General features: G+C 50.2%; 1 protein-coding gene across 2 annotated transcripts in view; it reads right to left on the bottom strand.

The window, feature by feature from the left end:
* LOC144733017 (cGMP-dependent protein kinase 1-like) overlaps positions 1-25,468 on the bottom strand; it is a 102,203-nt gene that overhangs the window by 9,397 nt on the left and 67,338 nt on the right. For both annotated transcript variants that reach the window (XM_078614732.1, XM_078614731.1), the window contains exons 10-15: positions 23,980-24,054; positions 21,741-21,837; positions 20,948-21,087; positions 20,387-20,476; positions 19,866-20,007; positions 14,951-15,114 (exon numbers count right to left, since the gene is read on the bottom strand). In XM_078614732.1, the coding sequence (XP_078470858.1) occupies positions 14,951-15,114; positions 19,866-20,007; positions 20,387-20,476; positions 20,948-21,087; positions 21,741-21,837; positions 23,980-24,054 (708 nt within the window). The remainder of the gene's footprint in view (positions 1-14,950; positions 15,115-19,865; positions 20,008-20,386; positions 20,477-20,947; positions 21,088-21,740; positions 21,838-23,979; positions 24,055-25,468) is intronic.

The raw sequence follows: 25,468 nt of genomic DNA, 5'->3' as shown, positions 1-25,468 counted from the left end.
ACGCTGCGAGCGAGCTGTGGGCGCCACCTACCGACCGGGGTCCGAACGGCGACAGCGTATCAACGGGCACCACGGTGACAGGGGAGCGACTGATACGTATGACGCGCACCGCCCCCTCACCACACGACCACCAGGCGTCTGTTTGACATAAAGAACCGACTCCGAACACTGACGATTCAAGACAACTCTTACCACTCAAAAACACTCGAACCCATAAGCCATCCGTGGCTGTGAAGGCTTCACAACGAGACCGAGTGATGGCCATCCGTCGTTTAGAAGAGTATTCGTAATTTTTATCTTTAATATTTAGTGGGCTGTACTCTTGATCGCATAAATTCCCAACAGATCCATCAATACGAATTGATTCTTGGCACCTCCTTCCGCCGAGCCACGCTCACGTGGGGAGTGGTGGCCCACCAGATCCTTATCAGGTGATCTGGTCCCCAATTAGTAAACTTGGTACAAGATAACGATCTTCGGGAAAGGAGCACCTTCGCAGGCCCTTACTCCGAGCCATTCTGTTGTCAGATAACCTGCCGATGTATCTGTTGAGATTGGTGCCTTTAAGAATAATAACTGTTTTTGATTGTGTTTTTTTATCGCCGTATAATCTTTCAGTAGTATCTTTCAGTCATAATCGCCGCACGTACTCGCATCCTCTACAGAATATTCAACTGTCCCGTGACCCAAGGTGCTAACAACGTGATAAGGGTTGCGTATGATCAATAAGTAGTACGGTACTGCGTGAACAATATTGAGCATAATCATTCATTAACGTTAAGGTTTTTCTTAGCCTAGTATTTGCATGTTTTAACGACTCTCTCTCTCACTAACAACCATCGCGTTATGCGGGATCCATGTGCCGTTGTCAAAGTGAAATCAGACAATCGTTGATGATACTGTATTGATGCCGTGTTGACGTTCCGGGATTGAGAGTTCGCATACTATATCATAGTTGAGGTTGAATTAGTAATAAATTGATTAATACAGAAGTGGTTGTGTGATTTTTTCCTGAAATCTATGCATAATATCTGCTTCTGCGTTGAGATCTGAACTTGGTGACCTTAATAAACACACTAATACATACTCAGTAAATGTTAAAGCGATAACGGGGTGAACCGGGGACCTAAAACATAAGCGAGAATGAGACGAACCTAGACAACGATGCCGAGTTAATCTAAGTTAATCTTGCATACTTACACCACACCTGCATAACTGCATACAATTAATTGCCTTATTCCGATCGATAACCCACCCTCGTCACCGAGGCGGGGTCTGGTTATCATAACGACTTGCATTATCATAATTACACCCACTCGCATAATTACTACGATTACCTCTCAAATTGGCATAATTAAATGTGCATTATTACATAAATTAACATATTTCCGGATAATTACACATTTGGCCAAATTTCATTTGATTATTATTATTTTCACTGAATATTCATAACCCACATATACAACATAATAATTTCACCCACGCACGCATACAACATAACAAAATTTGATAACCAACATATACAACATAATGGGGGCTCGTCCGGGATTTCTCGCAGACAGTTTATGCATGAATTCAGGAACGAATCACTGTTGTGTTAATCAAAGTGTTGTGAACTAACGTTGCCTTGTGATTATAAACGGGGGTATACACGCGCTCTGAAGGGAAATACCAGAGTAGCAGAGTATAACAAAGACAGCTGTGCTGAGATTATTTGCTCGAGTTGAACTGACGCATCCTGTGATACAATTGTTTATATGTGCTCTGAAGGGGAATTCTAGAGTAACTCACGCCGCACATGAGATGTTAGAATTAAGATACACTCTTAAGTCTATTAACCACACTACGTAATAGAGATGGCACAGGATCCACAACGTTCTGAGTTTGACACACCAACGCATAACACTGATACAGAGTGGACCTCTGAGGAGGAGATGGAATCTATGGAAAAACAGTATCGGGAATTTGTGTTAAAACGTACTGGACGGACTGCTAGCCAGCAGACGGAGCAGAGAGATATATGGGAGGGGTGCCATACAGAAGATGTTAAGGCCCATAGAAGGAAACTACTTAAGGACGTGATGAAATGTGGCAAAGCCAAACGTGACGTAAAAATTGCAGAAATAGCGAGGGTAGACTGGTATCTCCTCGCACAGACAGACAGAGAAAGATTATGGAATGAGGAAAAATTTGAAAGGGAAAGACAAGAGAAACTGTCCTTAATGGAGCAGGTAGAGCGTCTGCACGCCCTCGTGAGAGAGAAAGAATCCGCACTAAATGCACCAGTGAAACACCCAGACGCTGATACACAGAACACATACGGGAGTAACAATTTACCACACTCCGAGCCACGTGGACGTAGCCCAGGGCCAGATCCCACAATGAGTATGGCTACTGTGCAAAGCAATTTTGATAAAGAAACACCCTCGCAAGTCGAGGAGAGAGAAGAGGAAATAATAATACAAACGGGAAAACATGAGGCCGACCACCCCAACGTTAGAGAGAGACAAATAATTAACCCTAAGTCATCAGGATACACTGTAATGATAGGGCGGAAAAGGGCGGAGCTGGTGCAAGACGGGAAACATGACATAAACAGCACACCAGGCAGACGCACGCTACGCAAGTATGACCGACATGATGCAGATGACAGAGACGGCTCACCAGAGAAACGCACCTCGCACAAACACGACCAATACGACACGGGTAACAGGAGCTCACCGGAGAGACGCACATCACACAAGCATGAGCCATGGGATAAGCAGAAATCACCGAGCCAAGTTGACCCACGTTACAGGTGCAAAAGGCACTACAAAAGTTATGTTAAGCAGAGCCACCGTGATGGTGACGGCTCATCTGACACTGACTCCTCTGACGATGACCAACACGACACGGGTAACAGAGAGAGCTCACCAGAGAAACGCACCTCGCACAAACACGACCAACACGACACGGGTAACAGGAGCTCACCAGAGAGACGCACCTCACGTAAACATTATCAACACGACATGGGTAACAGAGAGAGCTCACCAGAGGAACACACCTCACGCAAACATGACCGACATGATGCAGATGACAGACACAGCTCACCAGAGAGACGCACCTCACGTAAACATTATCAACACGACATGGGTAACAGAGAGAGCTCACCAGAGGGACGCATGACCCGTAAAAATCACCCACGCAAAACCACCCACACCACAGATGACAGAGACAGGAATCCCGATAACCATGAAGCACGAGACAAACATAAATACAACACCTCACCTAGCAGGCACCACACACGTAGTAGGCAGCATGAAGGTCAAGGACAAAAACACTCACCACATAGACACCGCTCAAGGAGATCACGCACACCAACCCACAAGCACGAATCACAAGACCCACGTAAGGAAAACAAGAGACACAAGCAACGGGACAGATACGAATCCTCGGACAGAGGGAGATCACGACACAGACACGGGAAACATGACAACAGTGATAGTAGAGACAAGGGTAGCTCAAGTGAGCACTCCTCAGGAACCGACACCACTGATGACGAACAACACACTTTTAACAGTAAGACACTAAAACTAATGGACAAAGCACTCGTGAGAATTCCCTATTTCGATCCACATAACAAGAACAGGGACATACACACTCACATAGCTACCGTAGAACAGGAGGCTAAGATCCGGGGTCTGGGTAAATCAGCAGAAAAGGCATGTTTATTATCAAGGAGCCTACATGAACCCGCCAGACCATGGGTAGCCTCCCTGCCAAATAGGGTGAAGAGTGACTTTAAACAATTGAGCCGAGCAGTAGTTAAGAGATTTGGGGAATACTCCACACTATCCGAAGGATTGAACGCGGCAAAGTTGATGACCCAGCGTGTAGACGAAGACCCACGAGATTATCTCCTACGCCTTAAGAAAGCATATTACGCAGGGGACGTGGACAATGCCCAGGGAGATAAGACAGTCTTAAAAGTGATGTTCTTCGAATCATTGAGACCCGAAATAGTGAGAATAGTAGGAATGATGTTGGACCCCGAGACTGCCTCCCTACGCCAGATTGAAAGCAAGGCCCACACGGCCTGGGTGAACGGACGGAAAACCACTAGCATAGCCAAAACCCACATCGTCACCAGAGATAAAGAATGCCTCGATCTGGAGGGAAGCGAATCTCCAAGGAATAATATTAGCGCCACACGGGGTGGACATGAATTCCCCCAGGAGAGGGCGCCTAACCCAATAGAATCAACACCCGTCCACAACACGCTGAATAACGTTCCACGTGGGGGGAGGAACGAGACCAAAGGAACCTGGCACCCACAGCCGCCACCACCATGGAATGCAGGAGAGGGCGGAGGCTGGAATTATGGAGGAGGAAAAGCGAGTGACGGGCCATACCTACCCCGCGGAGGCCGACGCCCACCAAACCAGTCACCATATCGTCCCCCACTGCCGCCTCCACTAACAATAGAGCATAGACCACCGTTAGCTAACAGGAATCGATATGCTCACCACATTAGGATGGAAAAAGAGATCCTAGGGAGTATGAAGACTCCCATGCAAATAGCGAAGGGAAGAATACCAACTATACCCACACAGGAGGAGGACACACCCAGAGCAAAGGTAGCCCAAGTGAACGTAGGGAAGACAAGAAGCCCCGAAGCAATCACCGAAGTGGTACCAGAGGAAAAAGGGTACCATCTGGGGGAATTGATTCCCGTAGGACCAGTCGGACGAGTCCACGTGGAAGTAATACTGCAAGACACCATGACCAGCCAGGGCCTTTGTGATACTGGAGCAGAAATATCCATGATATCCAGAGAATTATTTGACGAACTCCAGACTGCCCTCCAGAGGAAGAATGAAACACTACAGATGATGCCAAGTAAACTTACCTACTCAGGATGTGAAGGGACCCACATGCGACCATTGGGCAAAGTTATGACGAAGTTGACGTTCAACAAAATCAACATGAACCATCCCCTATATGTCGTACGGAACCCCGGAAAAGAGCTGATCATTGGGATAGAACTACTGAATCGCCTGAAACCCATTATGAACCTTGAATCCCGACAAATTTGGGCACAGTCAATGCTGGAGCAACAAAGGGACTCAGAAGATGAAGACGTTATGAGAGACTCCACGGGAATCCAAGTGATAACACAAGAGCTCAACGACCTATCAACGACAATCAGGAACGAAGACGAGCTCCCAGCAGGAATTCGAATCACTCAGCTAATGACTAACAGACTGAGAGAAGACCGAAAGGAAGCCGACTTAGAGTCAGTATCACCAAATGACCGTCCCCTCATGGAGTATATACCGCCCCCTGGAGGCCAAACCGACGAACTGCAAACCGATGAAGGAGAACACAAGGGCAAGAGCGTATTACCCTCGGATGAAGCCAAGGCAACTCAACCGATAGTAACGCAAAAGGAACTTTCAACCGAGCCGCCCGAAACCACGAAGGCCTTGGACCCAGACCCAGGACAAGGAGTCTCCATAATAGAAGAACAAATCGAACAACAAATTGAAGCAGCAGACGCCCTCGAGAACGACACTCAACGAAATGAGCTTCGTCAACTGCTCCACAAATACCACTTCCTGTTCTCAGAAGACCCCTATGATTGCGGCAAAACCGACCTACACGTGGTATCTATTCCCACACTGGAAGGAGCGCCAGCGGTATATGTGAAACAATACAAGATTCCACTGGCTGCCTACGAATCAATCCAAGAAACCTTGGAGAACCTACTCAAGAAGAATATAATTCGAGAATGCAACTCAACCTACAACTCACCGATTTGGCCTGTATTGAAACCCACAGGCAAGTGGCGACTCACCATCGACTATAGGCAACTCAACAAAACGGTTCCCCTATCTCGATGGCCAATGGCAGAGATCGACCAGAATCTCAACCAAATAAAAGGCGCAAAAATTCTCACCACCATGGATCTATCAAATGGCTTCTGGACCATGCCCGTGAAAGAAGCGGATCAATACAAGTTGGCATTTACATTCAATGGAATACAGTATACTTGGAACCGATGTCCATTTGGATACTCAAATTCACCTGCGGACTTTAACATATTCCTACACAAGGCAATGGACGACGCAAAAGAGCGAGGTACCATCGTCTATGTCGACGATATACTGGTCAAGGACTCCTCCTGGGAAGAACACCTCGAGAGCCTCCAGCATACCCTCGAGCAGTTAAAGGAAGCAGGCGCAAAGATTTCAATACAAAAAGGACAGTGGGCACGCAAGAGGGTGGACTACCTCGGGCTCCAGGTCGGCACTGAGGGAATGTTACCCCAAACCAAAAGACTTGGAGCCCTCCTCGCACTCAAATCGCCCACCACAGTCACGACCCTTCGGAGCTTCTTAGGGATTTGCAACTACCTTCGACAGTTCGTGGACGACTACGCAGGAATCGTTCGACCCTTAGTCAAACTACTGCAAAAAGACGAACCATGGGAGTGGGGACAGGAACAGGAAGCCGCAGAAAAAGAATTAAAACGACAGATCACAGAGGCATCCTGCCTAGCATACCCAGAGAAAGGGAAAGAATACTACCTGGAGACCGCATACTCAGATCATAGTATCAGCTCGGTACTGTACCAGAGACAGGAAGCAGAGAAACGAGTTATTGCCTATGCCAGCAAAGCCCTCCGGGGAGTGGAGATGAAGTTCTCCGAGTGTGAGAAGGCGATATTTGGAAACATCTGGGCCATACAACATTTTCGGAACTTGTTGAACGGAGAGAAGATCATCCTGGAAACGAATCATGAATCCTTGGCATACCTCAACAGTACGAAGATTCGAGAGGGCCGCGTAACCAGCAGCCGAATAGCCAGCTGGGCACTGACACTCCAAGGCCTACCAATCACAGTGAAATACGCAAAAAACAAGAAAAGTCCAATGGCCCAAGGTCTTGCCGATTTACATGATTGTACCTTTGACAGCGTAGAAGCAGAGGACGAAAAGATACCTCCGGAGGACAACAGGTACCTGCCCTTCAGGAAGGAGACATGTGCCGACCTACCAGTGGTATACATCGATGGATGCTCCCAGATGAGGGAGAACAAGCTTCACGCTGGGTCAGGAGTCATTTGGGAAACTGGCCCACTCACAGGGATTCAAGAGGGATTTCAGCTGGGACCAAAGTCAAACCAGTATGCAGAGTTGGTCGGGGTACACATCGCTGTCCAAATGGCATCCGATAACCAAATACGGACCATGGTGGTGTGCACTGATTCCAACTACGTACAGCACAGCTTCCTGCACCACCTACCCATATGGAAAAAAACGAGATGAAGAACCATAGGAATACACCAATTCACCATCGAGAACTATTCGAGGCCATAGATAAGATGGTTCAGAACAAGGATATGAAGATATTTTGGAAGAAAGTCAAAGGGCACTCCAAGATACCTGGCCAAGAGAAAACTGGGAACGACCAAGCCTGGAAGGCACCCCGTGGAAGCTAGAAGACCAAACCGACAGAGACGGACAACAAGAGTCGACGAACCAAGACATCGCCGTGATAAGACTGGTCACAAGAAGTGGGAAGAACCCGGCAGAAGCTGGAACCAGAGCCCAATTGAACAGTGCCCAGCCTTCCGAAGACCTGATCAGGATGCAACAAGAGGACGAAACACTAAAGACACTCGCCGATCATATCCAAGATCCAGCAGGAAAACCAATCACTACTGACAACTTGAATGACAACAAAGAGCTCGAGATCATGCATAGCCAAATCAAAAGGTTCTCAATGCGGAAAGGGCTACTGGTATACACAAACGAAAAAGACGGTCGACCTAGATGGGTAGTCCCCTCTCAATATCGGGAAATAATGTTACAACACGCCCACAATGAACCGTGCAGCGGCCACCGATTCGAGGTGAATACGGGACAGATGCTGCGACAGGTGGCCTACTGGCCAAAAATGGGGGAAGACATACACAAACATGTGTCCAACTGTCTCGTGTGTTGTAAGTACCAGCCAACGACCTCACAGCATAGGGCACCCCTACAGAGGAGGGGAACAGATTATCCTTGGTCCAACCTACAAATCGACTGGATAGGACCTGTCAACCGATCAACCAAAGGGAACAAGTACATGCTAACTGTGACCTGTGCATTCTCTAAATGGACAGAGTGTTTACCAGCACCCAACAACACCGCGGAAACGACCGCTATCCTACTGATCAACCAAATATTCAGTAGATGGGGCCTACCGTCAACGATCGATTCAGACAAAGGAAGCCACTTCACAGCCGAGGTCATCACAGAAGTGTGGAAGATGTTGGGAGTAAAAAGACAATTACATGTCGCATACCATCCACAATCCTCAGGACAGGTGGAGAGAGCCAACAGGACCATCGTGAGCCTCCTAAAGAAATATGTGTCTACCACGGGCCGCGACTGGGATACGAAACTACCCCTAGTCTTGATGGCCATGCGAGCCACACCCAACCGAGCTACAGGCAGGACACCCTTCGAGATCATGACAGGGAGGCTAATGACCCTCCCAGTACACCTGTTATATGTCCCAGCGGAGGACGAGACCCCGACGGCAATGACGCCAACTGAATACCTGACGGGACTCAATAGTCACCTACAGAGCACATTCGCTATGGTCAGGGACCAGTTGCAAGTAGAGGCTCAGGGGAGCAAAGCATACTATGACCAAAAAGCCAGCCACGCAGAATACCAGCTAGGAGACCAGGTGTGGTACCTCAATTACGAGAAAAGAAAACAGAAGTGCAGGAAATTCCTACCTTCCTGGACAGGACCACACGAGGTTGTTGACAAAATGTCCCCAGTAGTATATCAGCTAAAAATCACAAAGACAGGAAGAGAGCAGCAATACAAGTGGGTGCACATCAACCAAATCAAACCGTACCCTGTGCTGGTGGAGCCAGATGAGGAATAAAGGTGGAAAAAGGGGGGGGGGGAACTAAACTAATGGGCATATCACACTACAATAATGTGTAACATGTTTTCCAGGAAATGGCAGCCCTCCTGCTCACGCTCCTGCTAACGTACTTTGCCAAGCTAGAAGGGAGCCAAGGCCTGATGATGCCACCCAAGAATAACCGTAGAAACTATCTTTTTAACGATATCTCCTATAACACGTAGTCAATAGAATAATTTCTCCCTCCCTTATCGTTTTACCTTCCTTTAGAATATATATTTTTTTCCCTCTCTCTTGTCACATATAACCATGTTAAGTTGTGACACGTACGCGCGCGTTGTAAGGAAATAGCAGCAAAACTTGAGGACAATCGATGGTTCATGATGGAAGAAGGGTATATTTTTTTTTTTTAAATAACCCGTGGCCATTTGACCACTGGTCATTTTTAAAAGGGCGGAATGTTGTGTACTAGCCTTCTTCCAAAATTGATATTTTTTATATATTATCTTTTTACTTGTTATATAATGAATGAAAACACACCAAAGCGCAGCAAACTGCAAAACACCAGGGGTTGTTAAGTAATGAACTGGAGGGAGCAAAGATACCCAAAAAGGCCAAGGAATTAAATTATTAAATAAGTGGGTCAGCTCAAGGCTGTGCACAGGGGAGGGAGCTGATGTAAACAACCCTGCACGTCTGAACGTGAGGGGGCCTTTGACCTAAAATTAAGAATAACACTCCCAGAGCAGAAGGTTGGATGGCCACAGTGAGACGAATAAGAGCGTTGTATATCTCAAGGATGCAGACTCAGCTGAATAACAAGGCTGCGGGGGTCACCAGAAGTTCGCGTTCACCTAGTTAAGACGAAAAGCTCAATTATTCTGTATTGCTATTAAAGTAACGTCAAAGTCGGAATTTAACAACAGGATAGGCTAAAGTTATTGATATTCACACCCACTCCAATTAAACCAGGCCACAAGTTACGCCTACTGAACCATCACCATCATTAAGTCAATATGAAATGTTATTTCCATCTATACAACTCAACCCGAAGCATATGACAATCAGAACCTTCCTAAGTCAAAATTGAATCGCACCCAGACAGGAGCGAATAGTCGATATAAGGTTGAAGAGGGAAGGAAATTAAGAGCACGGCGAACTGCAAACGTAAGCAAAAAAGCCGGGAACGACACCAACCCAGTGACCCACCAGCCCAACAACAGCGAGTCGGGCTTCGACAGGCCATAAAAGTAGAAATAATAACTCCCGGGGTCAGGGGACATCAGAAGAAGCAGGCAGACAAAAACCAGAACTGACTCCAAGGTTCAACCGCCCTCACCTACAAGGAGTGACGGAAATTAATGAGGCCTTGAGTTAACGGCGTCAGCTGGACAGCAACAACAACGGTGAGCAGAGACAGGGTGAGGCAAAGACTGCGAGGCTATGAAATGCAACTTCATGTCAGTAAAGCCCTGACCAACAAGTTAAGTTAAAGACATCACAATACATAATATCGTACATAACATCAATGTTAACGCTATTCACCGTAAACTATATTCCGCTTATATAACCATGCAGACACCAAGGAATACGAATTCCTAGGATCAAGAAACTTACCCCTTAACCTAAGATATCGGAAATAAATTAATAATAAGCCTATGCATGAAAAGACAAAAGTAAAACTTATGAAAAGCCAGGATAACGGGATGAATCACCACCAGGTCGAATATAAAATACATAATAAAAGAGCGATGTTAAACCCAGGGTCGGAGAGAAAGGGAGATCCCGGCCGTCTTTGTATCCCCGCAGCGCGGGATAAGAGTGTGTATACGCTCGGGGAGGCACCTCCACTTGGGTCAAGCACCACGATGGGAAACGGCAGACCTTAGGTTACATACAGAATCATAACTGTGAAATGGTAAGGGACAAATGTTAAAACTTTTTAACCATTTCTTTGTGCATCGGTGAGGGTCGGAGGGAGTGTTGCCCTCCCTCCAAGTCGTGCAACACGGACAGAGACGCTTGTGAGACGATTTGTAACGTCTGTGTTTTGGTTCATGAAGAAGGCCAGACAAGAGATAATATTGCACCCAGACAGAGAGACGACTTCGAGGCAATTTGTAACATCTGATTGTTTGCTCGTGGATTTTATGGAGGGAGTATGACAACGGAATATACCGTGGGTGATGCACACAAGGACAAGGACATACGGACACACACATGGACACACCTACCTACGGACAGATCCTGACACAGCAAAAATCGAAAGAAACCCCGCCTTGTGGGCAGGACCCAAAAGGGATTTTTCGGCATAAAAGAAAGGACCTTGAGCATTGGAAACCAGCTCGACCGGGAGGGTCGACTCAGGAGCGAGCTGCGACCAGCGGGTCGGCTCGACTCATCTTCAGCTCGACCGGGAGGGTCGACTCAGGAGCGAGCTGCGACCAGCGGGTCGGCTCGACTCATCTTCAGCTCGACCGGGAGGGTCGACTCAGGAGCGAGCTGCGACCAGCGGGTCGGCTCGACTCATCTTCAGCTCGACCGGGAGGGTCGACTCAGGAGCGAGCTGCGACCAGCGGGTCGGCTCGACTCATCTTCAGTTCGACCGGGAGGGTCGACTCAGGAGCGAGCTGCGACCAGCGGGTCGGCTCGACTCATCTTCAGCTCGTCTGGGACTCAGCCGAGTTCGATCGGCTCACCGGAGCCGGCTCTCGGGGCTCGACTCAAGCGGCTCCCCATCTCCTCTGCAGGCGGGCAAGACCCGCTTGACAGCTCAACTCGGCCTGCGTGGGTCAACCTCTGCTGAGTCGGAGGTCTCTGCTGCCGCCAGAGTGGTGACGATCGCGGTTTGGCGACGAGGCTTCGTGCTCACCCTTGGTCGACGACCCAACACTGCACGCTGCGAGCGAGCTGTGGGCGCCACCTACCGACCGGGGTCCGAACGGCGACAGCGTATCAACGGGCACCACGGTGACAGGGGAGCGACTGATACGTATGACGCGCACCGCCCCCTCACCACACGACCACCAGGCGTCTGTTTGACATAAAGAACCGACTCCGAACACTGACGATTCAAGACAACTCTTACCACTCAAAAACACTCAAACCCATAAGCCATCCGTGGCTGTGAAGGCTTCACAACGAGACCGAGTGATGGCCATCCGTCGTTTAGAAGAGTATTCGTAATTTTTATCTTTAATATTTAGTGGGCTGTACTCTTGATCGCATAAATTCTCAACAGATCCATCAATACGAATTGATTCTTGGCACCTCCTTCCGCCGAGCCACGCTCACGTGGGGAGTGGTGGCCCACCAGATCCTTATCAGGTGATCTGGTCCCCAATTAGTAAACTTGGTACAAGATAACGATCTTCGGGAAAGGAGCACCGTCGCAGGCCCTTACTCCGAGCCATTCTGTTGTCAGATAACCTGCCGATGTATCTGTTGAGATTGGTGCCTTTAAGAATAATAACTGTTTTTGATTGTGTTTTTTTTATCGCCGTATAATCTTTCAAGTATCTTTCAGTCATAATCGCCGCACGTACTCGCATCCTCTACAGAATATTCAACTGTCCCGTGACCCAAGGTGCTAACAACGTGATAAGGGTTGCGTATGATCAATAAGGAGTACGGTACTGCGTGAACAATATTGAGCATAATCATTCATTAACGTTAAGGTTTTTCTTAGCCTAGTATTTGCATGTTTTAACGACTCTCTCTCTCACTAACAACCATCGCGTTATGCGGGATCCATGTGCCGTTGTCAAAGTGAAATCAGACAATCGTTGATGATACTGTATTGATGCCGTGTTGACGTTCCGGGATTGAGAGTTCGCATACTATATCATAGTTGAGGTTGAATTAGTAATAAATTGATTAATACAGAAGTGGTTGTGTGATTCTTTCCTGAAATCTATGCATAAGATCTGCTTCTGCGTTGAGATCTGAACTTGGTGACCTTAATAAACACACTAATACATACTCAGTAAATGTTAAAGCGATAACGGGGTGAACCGGGGACCTGAAACATAAGCGAGAATGAGACGAACCTAGACAACGATGCCGAGTTAATCTAAGTTAATCTTGCATACTTACACCACACCTGCATAACTGCATACGATTAATTGCCTTATTCCGATCGATAACCCACCCTCGTCACCGAGGCGGGGTCTGGTTATCATAACGACTTGCATTATCATAATTACACCCACTCGCATAATTACTACGATTACCTCTCGAATTGGCATAATTAAATGTGCATTATTACATAAATTAACATATTTCCGGATAATTACACATTTGGCCAAATTTCATTTGATTATTATTATTTTCACTGAATATTCATAACCCACATATACAACATAATAATTTCACCCACGCACGCATACAACATAACAAATTTTGATAACCAACATATACAACAGGAGACAAAGGCGGGCGGGCGTGGTACTGGCCACCGACCCCCTCGTGCGCCGTTCTGGCCTTTGTAGGTGCTCGCTAACAGCACTTGACCCAACAGTCTGTTACAGGCTATACGGAGGATCTTTGTCTGTGTGTATTTGCCACGATCATGCCCTCCCTTCTCTACGCTTGCGAAACGTGGACCCCCCTAATGGAACATCTTCGCCGATTAAAAACATTTAGGCTAGCCTGCCTACGATCATCTTAGGTTTAACCAGGCTGGATTGTGTCAGGAGCTGACATATCCTTGAAAGATCTGGACATTGTCCCATGAGTGAGCTCCTCCGGCAGGCAAGGCTGCGTTGGCTGGGTCATGTAGCCCGCATGCCCAGCCACTGCATGCCTAAACAGCTTTTGTTCAGCCAGATAAAGAGGGGTAAACGGGCGCGGCACGGGCTAGAGAAGAGATTCGAGTGATGTGGTACAGGAGGATGTGGAGCTGAGTGGACTTGCCGATGACTGGTACCAGCGGTGTCAAGATCGGCCTCTATGGAGGAGGCTCGTGAAGGACGCTACTGGGCAGTTGTAGGCAGTCGCCCTCCAGCAACAATGGAGGGCAGAGGAACGGCGTTCACAACAACGAGCGGAGCGCTGGGTGGCTAACGCACAGCAAGTTGGCACAGTAGGGGGCACAGGTGGTGCATCGGCCAAGTCATCTCCGTCAGTCAACCCATGGCACCTGGGTCTATCCCGTGACCTCCTGCCAGCAGGCTTTCGACACTTCACGTGGCCTTAATATGCACATAGCCTGGCACAAGTGGGGTGGTGATGTCACCGCAACTTAGTGGGGAATGGCGATTGTTGTTGTATGTATGTGTGTGTATCTGCGTGTATGTGTGTGTGTGTATGTGTGTGTGTGTCTGTGTGTGTATGTGTGTGTCTGTGTGTGTATGTGTGTGTATGTGTCTGTGTGTGTGTCTTTGTGTGTATGTGTGTGTCTGTGTGTGTGTATGTGTGTGTATGTGTGTGTATGTGTGTGTGTGTATGTGTGTGTGTATCTGTATGTGTATGTATGTGTCTGCGTGTATCTACGTATGTATGTGTCTGTGTGTGTGTATCTACGTATGTGTGTATGTGTGTGTGTGTATGTATGTGTGTGTATCTGTAAGTCTTCATGGGGTCCGAGCCACACAACCGGGTTTGCCACACGGACACAGAGAGAGAGTGTGTATAAAGGGCTTGTCATTATGTATCTGTGCGTATCGGTGTGTGTACCTGTGTTTGTATATCTACGTGCGTTTGTATTTGTGGGTGTGTATATCTGTGATTGTGTGTGTGTGTATCTGCGTGTATCCTTGGGTGTGTACATCTGTCTTCATGGTGGAGGTAGTAAAGGTTGTGGTGGAAGAGGTGGTGGAGATTATGGGGGTAGTGGAGGTGGTACAGGTGATGGTGGTCGTGGAAGTGATGGTGGAGGTGGTGTTTGTGGAGGTGTTGATGGAGGTGGTGATGGAAGTGGTGGTGGAGGTGGTGGTGGTGGTGGTCATGGTGGAGGTGGTGGTGGTGGTCATAGTGGAGGTGGTGATGGTGGTGGTGATGGTGGTGGAGGTGGTGATGGTGGAGGTTGTAGACTCACCTGCCCGTGAGCAGCTCGTACATGAGGATGCCGAGCGACCAGTAGTCTGCGGAGACGTCGTGGCCCCGGTTGAGGATCACCTCGGGAGCGACGTACTCCGGAGTGCCGCAGAACGTCCAAGTCTTACGGCCCAGGCCGATTCGCTTGGCGAACCCAAAGTCAACCTGGATGAGTGGGTGGGTGGGTGGGTACGTGGGTTAGTGAATGGGTGGGTGAGTAGGTGAGTGGGCGGGTGAGTGAGTGGGTGGATGGTACGTGGGTGGGTGGGTGGGTGAGTGGGTGCGTGTATGGGTGGGTGGGTACGTGGGTGGGTGAGTGGTCGGATCGGTGGTGTAGTGGGTGATTGATAGTGGTGATGGTGGTGATACTATACACTACACACTACTATAGACTACACACAGTACACTATACACTACATACTAAACTATAATCTGCAATACACTCCACTGTACACTACACTAATATACACTAAACTATACACTCCACTATACACTACACACACTAGACGATTATGCCCTATGTACTACAATACACTACGCTACTATACACTACTATAGACTACACACATTGCACCATCCACCACACTACACTACTATGTACTACACTATACTACTGAAGAGGAGTCGGAGACTGGTTTACGCACTGGTTTATTCTTAACCCCACAGCCACACTCGTTCCAAAACCAACCGAACACGCGGATCACAGCCCCTTTTAACCCCTCCATCTCCGCCCTCGTTCCCAATACACACCCTCGTCTCGTACACCTGGTCCGAGTGACGTCAATGCCCTTTAACCTTTGACCCCGGTCGAGTGTATTCCCGTGCGTGTGATTGGTGCATGTTATACTGAGTGCGGAGATTTCATGTCCACGTGGTGCATGTGCGTGAGGGTGGCTCGCAGTTCCCTTACACTACTATACACTATACTACACACTACACTATACACTACTATACACCACACACACTATACGACTACGTGCTACACTATCCACTACACTATAAATAACACTACACACTACACTACACACTATACACTACACTATACAATACCCACTATACTATACACTACACTACAACAACAACAACCGCCATTCTCCACTAAGTGGCTGTGATGTCACCACGATGCTTGTGCCAGGCTATGTGCACCTTGAGGCCATGTGAAGTGTCAAACGCCCGTTGGCAGGAGGGCAGACCCAGATGCCACAGGTAAACTGACCGAGACGACTGGCTGATGCACCACCTGTGCCCCCTACTTTGCCAGCTTGCTGTGCTTTAGCCACCCGGTGCTCCGCTCGTTGTTGTGAGCGTCACTCCTCCGCCCTCCGTTGTTGTTGGAGCGCGACTGCCTCCAACTGCCCAGTAGCGTCCTTCACGAGCCTCCTCCACAGAGGCCGATCTTGACACCGCTGGAACCAGTCATCGGCAAGTCCACTCAGCTCCAAGTCCTCCTGTACCACATCACTCCATCTCTCTCTAGCCCGTGCCGTGCCCATTTAGCTCCCTCGATCCGGCCGAACAAAAGCTGTTTAGGCATGCGGTGGCTGGGCATGTGGGCTACATGGCCCAGCCAAAGCAGCCTTGCCTGCCGGAGGAGATCACCGATGGGACTTTGTCCAAATCTTTCAAGGATTTGTGAGCTCCTCACACAATCCAGCCTGGTTAAACCCAGGATGAATCAGAGGCAGGCCAGACTAAATGTTTCTAACCGATAAAGATGTTCCATTAGGGGGGTCCACGTTTCGCAAGCGCAGAGAAGGGAGGGAATGACCGAGGCCGAGAAGACCTGAAGCTTTGTGCGGAGTGATAGACCAGGTAGCTTCCACACAGCGTTACACAACCGATGAAAAAATAGTGCCACTCGACTGATTCGGAGTGAGACCTCTGCTGTTAAACCGAAGCCGGACATGAGAACACACCCACTATCTCCACAACTGCCCTATCACCAATTGGGAGTTGTGGGGGTGGAGTGTCCTATGGTACAAAATACCCAGGCAGGTGCTTAGTTTTGGTGGGGCTGATGGTAAGACCCCACCTCTTGGTGGCAAGCTCCAGGTTTAGCAGCAGCGCGTCCAACTCCTCCTCTGAATGAGCAGCAATAACCAGATCATCGGCATACATAACGTGGTTGAGCAATAGGGAGCCATCCCTTGACCGTTCCTGGGCATCGATCAGCATCCCATTGTATCTGTACCAATTGGAAATTCCTCCGGTACAGCTATTGCAGGCTTCATGAACTACGTGATAAAAATAGATGTTAAATAATGTGGGAGCCAGAGGACATCCCTGTCGCACCCCAAGGTGTACAGGGAATGGCTCTGACTCTCGGCCACGTAGTTTTACCTGCAGCCCGCTCACCATCATGAAGGTCCTTAATGATCGTGAACAGAGGGTCAGGGACTCCGAAAGCACGAAGAACAACCCAGAGCCCAGGCCTACTGATGGTATCATAGGTCTTGACCAGGTCAATAAAGCAGAGATGTAGGTCTTGTTGGAATTCCCTACACCTCTGCTGTAGCAGACGGACAGAAAAGATGGCATCTGTGCAGGACTGCCCTTTCCTGAAACCGCAGTGGGGCTCCGCAAGCTTCTCCGCAGCGTGCCTAGCAAGGCGATGTTGAATAATCCTTGCCATGACCTTTCCCGGCACACTGAGGAGTGGGATGTCCCTGGTGTTACAGTCTGTGCGGTCCCCCTTCTTAAAGAGGGGGACCACTAGGGCATCCTTCCAATTCTGCAGAACCCGTTCAAGGGTCCACACTGTTGTTATGATGTCATGTAGGGCAGTCTGTGCACAAACGCCACCCTCCCTCAGCATTTCGCTTGGGAGATCATCTCTGCCCGGTGCCTTTCCTAGCCTCAGACTCTGGATTGCCTTCGTAACTTCCTCAACTGATGGCACCTCAGCCAGCCACTCATAGGGAGTGACTTCCTCCTCCAATATTTGAGGCACCGCAGCCTAAGCAGGGTCATCCCCACTTCGTCCCACGTTGTTTTCCTGGCTGAGGGATTTCCCCTCCCCCAGGACCTCACATAAATGCTCAGCAAATCTGCAAACCTTTTCCTGGGGGTCGGAGATTGGATCACCGTTCTTTTCTCTAATGATGGAAATAGGTGTGGGGCTGCAGGTTACTTTTTTGATGGAATTAAAGAGCGATTTGTGATTGTGGGCCACTAAGGCAGACTCCATCTCCTCAGCAACTCGCGACCACCACACATCCTTGCAGTGCCTCACAGCTCTCCGTACCTCCGAGCGAAGGCTGCGGTAAGCCTCCTCATTCTCTTTATGCTGTAGCCGATGAGAGTGGGCCTGTCGCTTTTTCTTAGCCAGCTTGAACACCTCCTCTGTCAGCAAGGGTCTCTGGGGAGGTCTAGACCGTGTACCCAAAGCAGCCATTGCAGCTGATTGAGCCACAGTTCTAAACCTCGACCATTTCCCCTCGACATCAGGAGGAGTGGAGGACGATGCCAACCCCAGCCTCAAGTGATGATGAAATTCTCGCTTGCAACTTTCATCAGCTAGCTGGGACCATGTCCCTAAGGGTTTGAATTGGGTCCTGGCTGTACACCCACCACCGGAGTAGAAGAATGGCAGGCACATCTTACAGATGACAAGTCGATGGTCAGTGGGCAGATCAACTTCACGGTAGGTCCTGGTGTCAAGGACATGGGCCCGTATCCCCTGTTCCGTCACTATGTAGTCCAGCAGATGTTCTTGCTTGGACCCGGCATGCATCCATGATGTAGTGTGGATGCGCCAATGCTGGAACAGCGTGTTGGTAATTACAAGCCCATGGGCTGCACAAAAATCTAGCAGCCTCCTGACGTTGTTATTGAGCTGATCTGGCCCATGCCTTCCAATTACTCCAGACCAGGTGGCAGCATCATGACCAACTCGGGCATTGAAGTCACCCAACAAGATGACTTTATCCCGAGGGGCCACTTTAGCTAGCACCTGTGACAGGAGGTCATAGAAAGCATCTGACTCATCGGCCTTGCCTGCATCCCTCCACGGATGTTCGTCTTCAGTGGGGGCATAAGTAACCACGACCACTACTCCTCGCCTCTAGTTGATGGGAAGGCAAGCCCAAATAGCCTGGGGCTTACAGCTTCCCACACCTCACCGCCACGCTCCTACGCCCCCTTCACTCTCTTGTTCAGAAGAAGAGCCACTCCCTGTTGTTTAGCAGTCTCCTGCCCCTAGTGGAGGACTGTCCACCCTTCATGGTGGCAGGAGCCAGAGCCAGTCCACCGGACCTCCTGAATATCACAGAGATCCAGGCGGGTACCGGTCCAGCTCCCGACAGATGAGTGGCAGACTCTCCTCCACAGTGAGCATTCGAACATTCCACCTGGCTACACTTAGTGTTTTTTGTTGTTTCTCGAGGACCCCCGAGGGTAAGGATTCAGTCTCCTGGCTCCGCCAAATGGGGTTTGGCCAGGAGACGTCATAGACGCCTGTCCCTCCGGGGCCTCCGGCACATGCTTATTTATTAAATGTTGTTGTCGTGGTTTAGTGGTAATTATTTCAAGGTGGAGGGGTTACCAGCACCTCGCACCCGTCCAGAGCCCCCATGTAGCCGCTGTGGTGTTTACAAATGCCATGAGGGGAAAGGACAATTGGCCCTCCCTCCACGACACTGCCCATGACAGCATTGCCCGTCCGGCACCACAAGGAGGTAGGGGGATGTTTTGCCGGACCACTACACTACACACTACACTATACACTACACTATACACTACACAACTATACACTGCACACTAAACTCAACACTGCACTACACACTACACATCACTACACATCACTACACACTACACACTACACTATACACTACACTACACACTACACTACTATACACTACACTGCACACTACACATCATTACACACTACACTACACACTACACACGCCAAAAAGTACCAGCTTGGTGTATCCACGCGTGTCCAGGATGAGGTTCTCAGGCTTGAGGTCTCGGTAGATGATGCCCTTGGAGTGGAGGTAGGAAAACGCCTCCAGCACGCAGCCCGTGTAGAAGCGCGTCGTGGCGTCGTCAAACGAGCCCCTACACGGAGACGCACAGACACACATAGAGAGATGCACACATAGACATAGAGACACACACACATAGAGACGTATACCTAGAGATATATACATAGAGATATATACTCACAGTCCCACTTACTCACTCACCCAACCACCTACTAACTTACTTATCCACCGACCCACTCACTCACCCACCAACCTACTAACTTACTTATCCACCACTCACTCACTTACCCACTCACTTACCCACCCAAACATCCACCCACTCAGTCACTCACCCACCCACTCATTCACCCATCCACGCACTCACTCACTCACCCAACCACCCACCCACTCATTCACCCGTCCACTAACCCACCCAAACATCCACCCACTCAGTCACTCACCGACCCACTCACCTGTCTCTCAGTATGGTCCATAGCTCTCCACCCAGGCACGCCTCCATCAGCATGTAGAGATACTTATTGTCTCTGAATGTCCTGTAGAGTCTGTAGGGACACAGAGAGTCAGAGAGTCACACCCAGAACCACACAGATTCACATAGAGACCCACACAGACTCACACAAAGACCACACACTTACACAGACTCATCATCATCAACCATGATCACCATCATTATAACCAATAGCAGCACCACCACATCAACCAACACCACCACCACCACCTCCCCCATCACCACCACCACCACCTCAACCATCACCTCCCCCATTACCACCACCACTTTCACCATTACCATCACTTCCCCCATCACAACCAACTCCACCATCACCTCCCCCATTACCACCACCACCATCGCCACCACCTTCACCATCACCACCACCAGCACCTCCACCACCATCTCCCCCATTACCACCACCATCACCTCCCCCATCACCACCATCACCTCCACTCCACCCCCCAAAATCCCACACGGCCCCCCGGGATTTTCGTCAAAGCGGATCTAGGGGCGGGCCGCGCACCGCACGATGAATCCGCAGTGCGAATCGCTCATGATGGACTTCTCCGAGCGGATGTGCTCCTGCTGGCGGGTCTCCACGATGTGCCGCTTTTTGAGGATCTTCATGGCAAAGGTGCGGCTCACATCGCTTTTCAGCTGCACCTGATGGACGAGGTGGAGGAGTAGAGGGAGGGAGGAGGTTAATGGTGTGAGTCTGTGTATGTGCGTGCATGTGAGAGAGTCTCTAAGCATGCGTGAGTGGTTGAGTGTAGTCGGTGGGCGGGGTGGTGTGGTGAGTGGTTGAGTGAGTAAGTGGGTGAGTTAATGGGTGGGTGAGTGACTGGGCGAGTGAGTAGATGAGCGAGTGGTTGAGTGAGTGAGTGTGTATGTTAGTGGGTGGGTGGGTGGATTGGTGACTGGGTGGTTTGGTGTGTGGGTAGGATGGTGAGAGGGTGGGGATGTGGTTTGGTGAGTGGGTGAGTGAGTGAGTGGGTGATTAGGTGAGTGAGAGGGTTAGTGTGTGAGTGGGTTAGTGAGAGGGTGCAAAGGTGAGTGGGTGGGTGAGTCAGTGAGTGCGTGTGTAAGTGGGTGAGTTGGTGAATGAGTGAGTGGGTGGGTGAGTGAGTTGGTGAGGTGAGAGAGTAGGTGCATGAGTGAGTGAGAGGGTGAGTGAGAGGGGGGGGTGTGGGTGAGCGAGTGAGTGTGTGAGTGGGTTGGTGAGTGAGTAAGTGAGTGAGTGTGTGGGTGGGTGAGCAGGTGAGTGAGTAGGTGAGTGGGTGGGGCAGTGAGTGAGTGGGTGAGTCTGCGAGCCTCACCAATTCCACGCGACCAAACCCACCCACACCCAAGGTGTCGATCGCCGTGAAGTCGCAGAGAGACAACTTGGAGAAGAACGACCCTTCCACCTCCGAGCTGAGTGGATGGGTGAGAGGGTGAGTGGGTGAGTAGGTGAGTGAGTGGGTGGGTGGGTGAGTGGGTGAGTGAGTGAGTGAGTGGGTGTGTGGGTGAGTGGGTGGGTTGGGTTTGTGAGTGGGTGGGTGAATGAGCGAGCGAGTGGGTGAGTGGGTGGGTGAGTTGGTGAGCGGGCGGGTGAGAGGGTCAGTGAGTGGGTGAGTGAGTAGGTGGGTGAGTGGGTGGGTGATAGGGTCAGTGAGTGGGTGAGTGAGTCGGTGGGTGAATGGGTGGGTGAGTCGGTGGGTGAATGCGTATATGCATAGATATACCGACAGGATTAATTTAATTTCACTCGGGCCTCTATCACGCCTACAGATAAAGACAAAGAACCCCCCCCCCATCCCGTGTAGCCTTAACTAGACTGTAGGGGCAAGTGCTGTTAGCTGTCAGTAGCATTCACCCATTCAGTTGCCCTCTAAGGCACTCACCCATTCACCTGCTCCTGTACCTACGTTCTCACTCATGGACTCACTCACTCAATCACCCACTTACCCACTCTCCGTGTGAGTCTCCGTATGAGTCTCCGTGCGAGTGTGTCTCTCCAGTATGTGAGGTTGTATGGCTGCGTGAATCTGTGACCCTCTTTGTGAGCATGTGCGTCTTTGTGAGGTTGTATATCTGCGAGGGGCCGCTAAACTCTCCACCCGGCACTTTGTCGACCAAACACCACGGTGGAAACACCGAAATAAGCCCAGGGGGACAGGCCCTCATCACGCCTTCTAGCCAAACTCCATCTGGCAGAGCCAGGAGACTGAACCCAGCCTTTCAGGGTTCATCCAGAAACAGGAGAACACTGCGATTGGCCACGTTGAATGCTCAGAATCTCGTTGCGGAGGAGAGGCTGCCCCTCCACTGTCGGGAGCTGGACCGGTACTGCCTGGACCTCTGTGGAATACAGGAGGTCCGGTGGACCGGTTCTGGCTTCAGCTAACATGAGAGGTGGACAGTTCTCCAATCGAGGCAGGAAACTGACAAACAAAAGGGAGTGGCTCTTCTTTTGAACAAAAGAATGAGGGGGGTGTGGGAGTGTGGCGGTAAGGTGTGGAAAGCTGTAAGCCCCATGCTACTCAGGGCTCATCTCCCCATCAACAAGAGGCGAGGAGTGGTGGTCGTGGTTGCTTATGCCTCCACCGAAGATGAACATCAGTAGAGGGATGCAGCCAAGGCCGATGAGTCAGATGACCTTCTATGACTTCCTGTCATAGGTGTGTCAGTGGTCCCTCGGGATAGAATCATCCTGTTGGGTGACTTTAATGCCTGAGTGAGTTATGATGCCTGGGTTGGAGTGATCGGTAGGCGTGGGTCAGATCAACTCAATAACAACGGTAGGAGGCTGCTAGTCTTCTGTGCAGCTCATGGGCTTGTAATTACCAACGCATTGTTCCGGCATCGGCGCATCCACACACCATCATGGATGCACGCCGGGTCCATACAAGAACATCTGCTGGACTATATAGTGATGATGTGAATGGCTGGTATTGGTATGTCCGTGTGAATCTGTGGCTATTTGTGTGAATTTATGCGTTTGTGTGTCTCTGTGTGTCTCTGTGTGAGTCTCTGGGTGAGTGTCAGTGTGTGCGTCTCTGTGTGTCTCTGTGAGTCTGTGTGTGTGTCTCTGTGTGAGTCTCTGTGTGTGTGTTTCTACTTGAGGTTGTATGTTTGTGTGAATCTGTGTTAGTGTCTGTGTTAGTCTCTGTGTGAGTCTCTGTCTTTGTCTCTATGAAAAGTTGTATGTCTATGTGAGTCTGTGTGAGTCTCTGTATAGGTCTGTGCGAGTCTCTGTGTGAGTCTCTGCGTGAGTCTCTGCGTGAGTCTCTGTGTGCGACTCTATGTGATTGTCCGTCTGGGTCTGTGTGAGTCTCTGTGTGAGTATCTGTGTGAGTCTGTGTGAGTCTCTGCGTGAGTATCTGTGTGAGTCTGTGTGAGTCTCTGCGAGTCTCTGTGTGTACCTCCATGTGAGTTTGTGTGTGAGTCACTGTGTGAGTCTGTGTGTGAGTCTGTGTTAGTCTCTGTATGGGTTTGTATGAGTCTCTGTGTGAGTCTCTGTGTGAGCTTGTACGACTGTGTGATTATGTGACACTGCGAATGCTAGGGACTCACGTCGCTTTGGAGTCCGTGTCCTCGCAACATTTGGTGGACATGTCCTCGATGCCTCCGATCAGATGTTTAAACGACCTGATGTCGAGACACAGAGAGACAAAGAGAAGGGGGGGGTGGGTGAGTGAGTCGGTGGGTGAGTGGCAGGTGGGTGAGTGGGTCGGTGGGTGAGTGGGTGGGTGAGTGGGTGAATGGGTGAGTGAGTGGGTAAGTGAGTAGGTGAGTGTGTGGGTGAGTGAGTGGGTGGGTGAGTGAGTGGGTGGGTGAATGAGTGGGTGGGTGAGTCGGTGAGTGATTAGTTATTGAAGTGTCAGGACTTCTCAGGCAGAGTCATGCCCTGCCTTCCCTATGCTTGTGAACCATGGAGCCTGTCTAACAGAAAATCTGCGCCGAAATGAAACATTCAGACTGGCCCTGCCTATGGGATTATCTTGCAGGTTGGATTGTGTGAGAAGCTCAGATCCTTGAAAGATCTAGACACAGTCCCATCATCAACCTCCTTGGGCAGTTGGCTGAGTCATCTAACCCGCACGCCTAGCCACCGCATGCCTAAATAGCTTTTGTTCGGCCGGACAGAGGGGTCTAAACGGGCGCGGCACGGGCGAGAGAAGAGATGGAGTGATGTGGTACAAGAGGATGTGGAGCTAATTGGACTTGCTGATGACCGTTACCAGCGCGGCCATCTTTGTTTACACACCGTACCAGGGACTCATTGGAGGCTGAGTCGACCTAGGGGAGGCCCATGACCGGTTCAAATAATCGTCACTGGTTTTTGGCCGTGAGCTGGAATCGAACCTAGATCGCCGGGTTCGTAGCGCAGCACGCTAACCGCTACACGAGCGGTAGTGTAGCTGACACAAACACACACACACGCACAAAGATAGTGGGGAGCGGTGGTGCAGCGGCCAGCTTGACGCTGCGCTACAAACCCGGCTGAGACCCAAGTTCGATTCCCGCTCACGGCCACCACCAACGCCTGGTGGTCATTACCTGAACCGGTCCTGGGCCTCCCCTAGGTCGACTCAGCCTCAATTGAGTACCTGGTGCGGTGGTGTGTAAAGAACATCGGCACTGGGGAAACAAAGGCGGCCGGGCGTGGTGCTGGCCACCCACAACTCTCGTGTGCCACAGTGCCGGTAGCCTTCATTGGCGCTGCTACTCGCTACTAACAGCCACTTGCCCCAACAGTCTATTACAGGCTACACGGGGGATCTTTGTCTTTGTCCGCAGACGTACATAGACAGAGACACACACAGACAGCAGTCAGTGTCTCCCCCCCCCCTCTCTCACCACTCCCCCCCCTCTCTCCCCACTGCCCCCCCCCTTCTCTTCTCCCCCCCTCTTTCCCCACTCTCCCCCCTTCTCTCTCCCGACTCCCCCTTTCTCTTTCCCCCCCCTCTCTCTCCCCACTCTCCCCCCTTCTCTCTCCCCCCCCCTCTCCCCACTCCCCCCCCCTCTCTCCCCCCCCCACCTCTCTCTCCCCCCCTCTCTC

The sequence above is a fragment of the Lampetra planeri genome, chromosome 45 (assembly GCF_965212315.1).
Source record: "Lampetra planeri chromosome 45, kcLamPlan1.2.h2, whole genome shotgun sequence".
In the NCBI taxonomy this organism is placed as follows: domain Eukaryota; kingdom Metazoa; phylum Chordata; class Hyperoartia; order Petromyzontiformes; family Petromyzontidae; genus Lampetra; species Lampetra planeri.
This window is presented reverse-complemented; position numbering and strand designations above follow the sequence as displayed.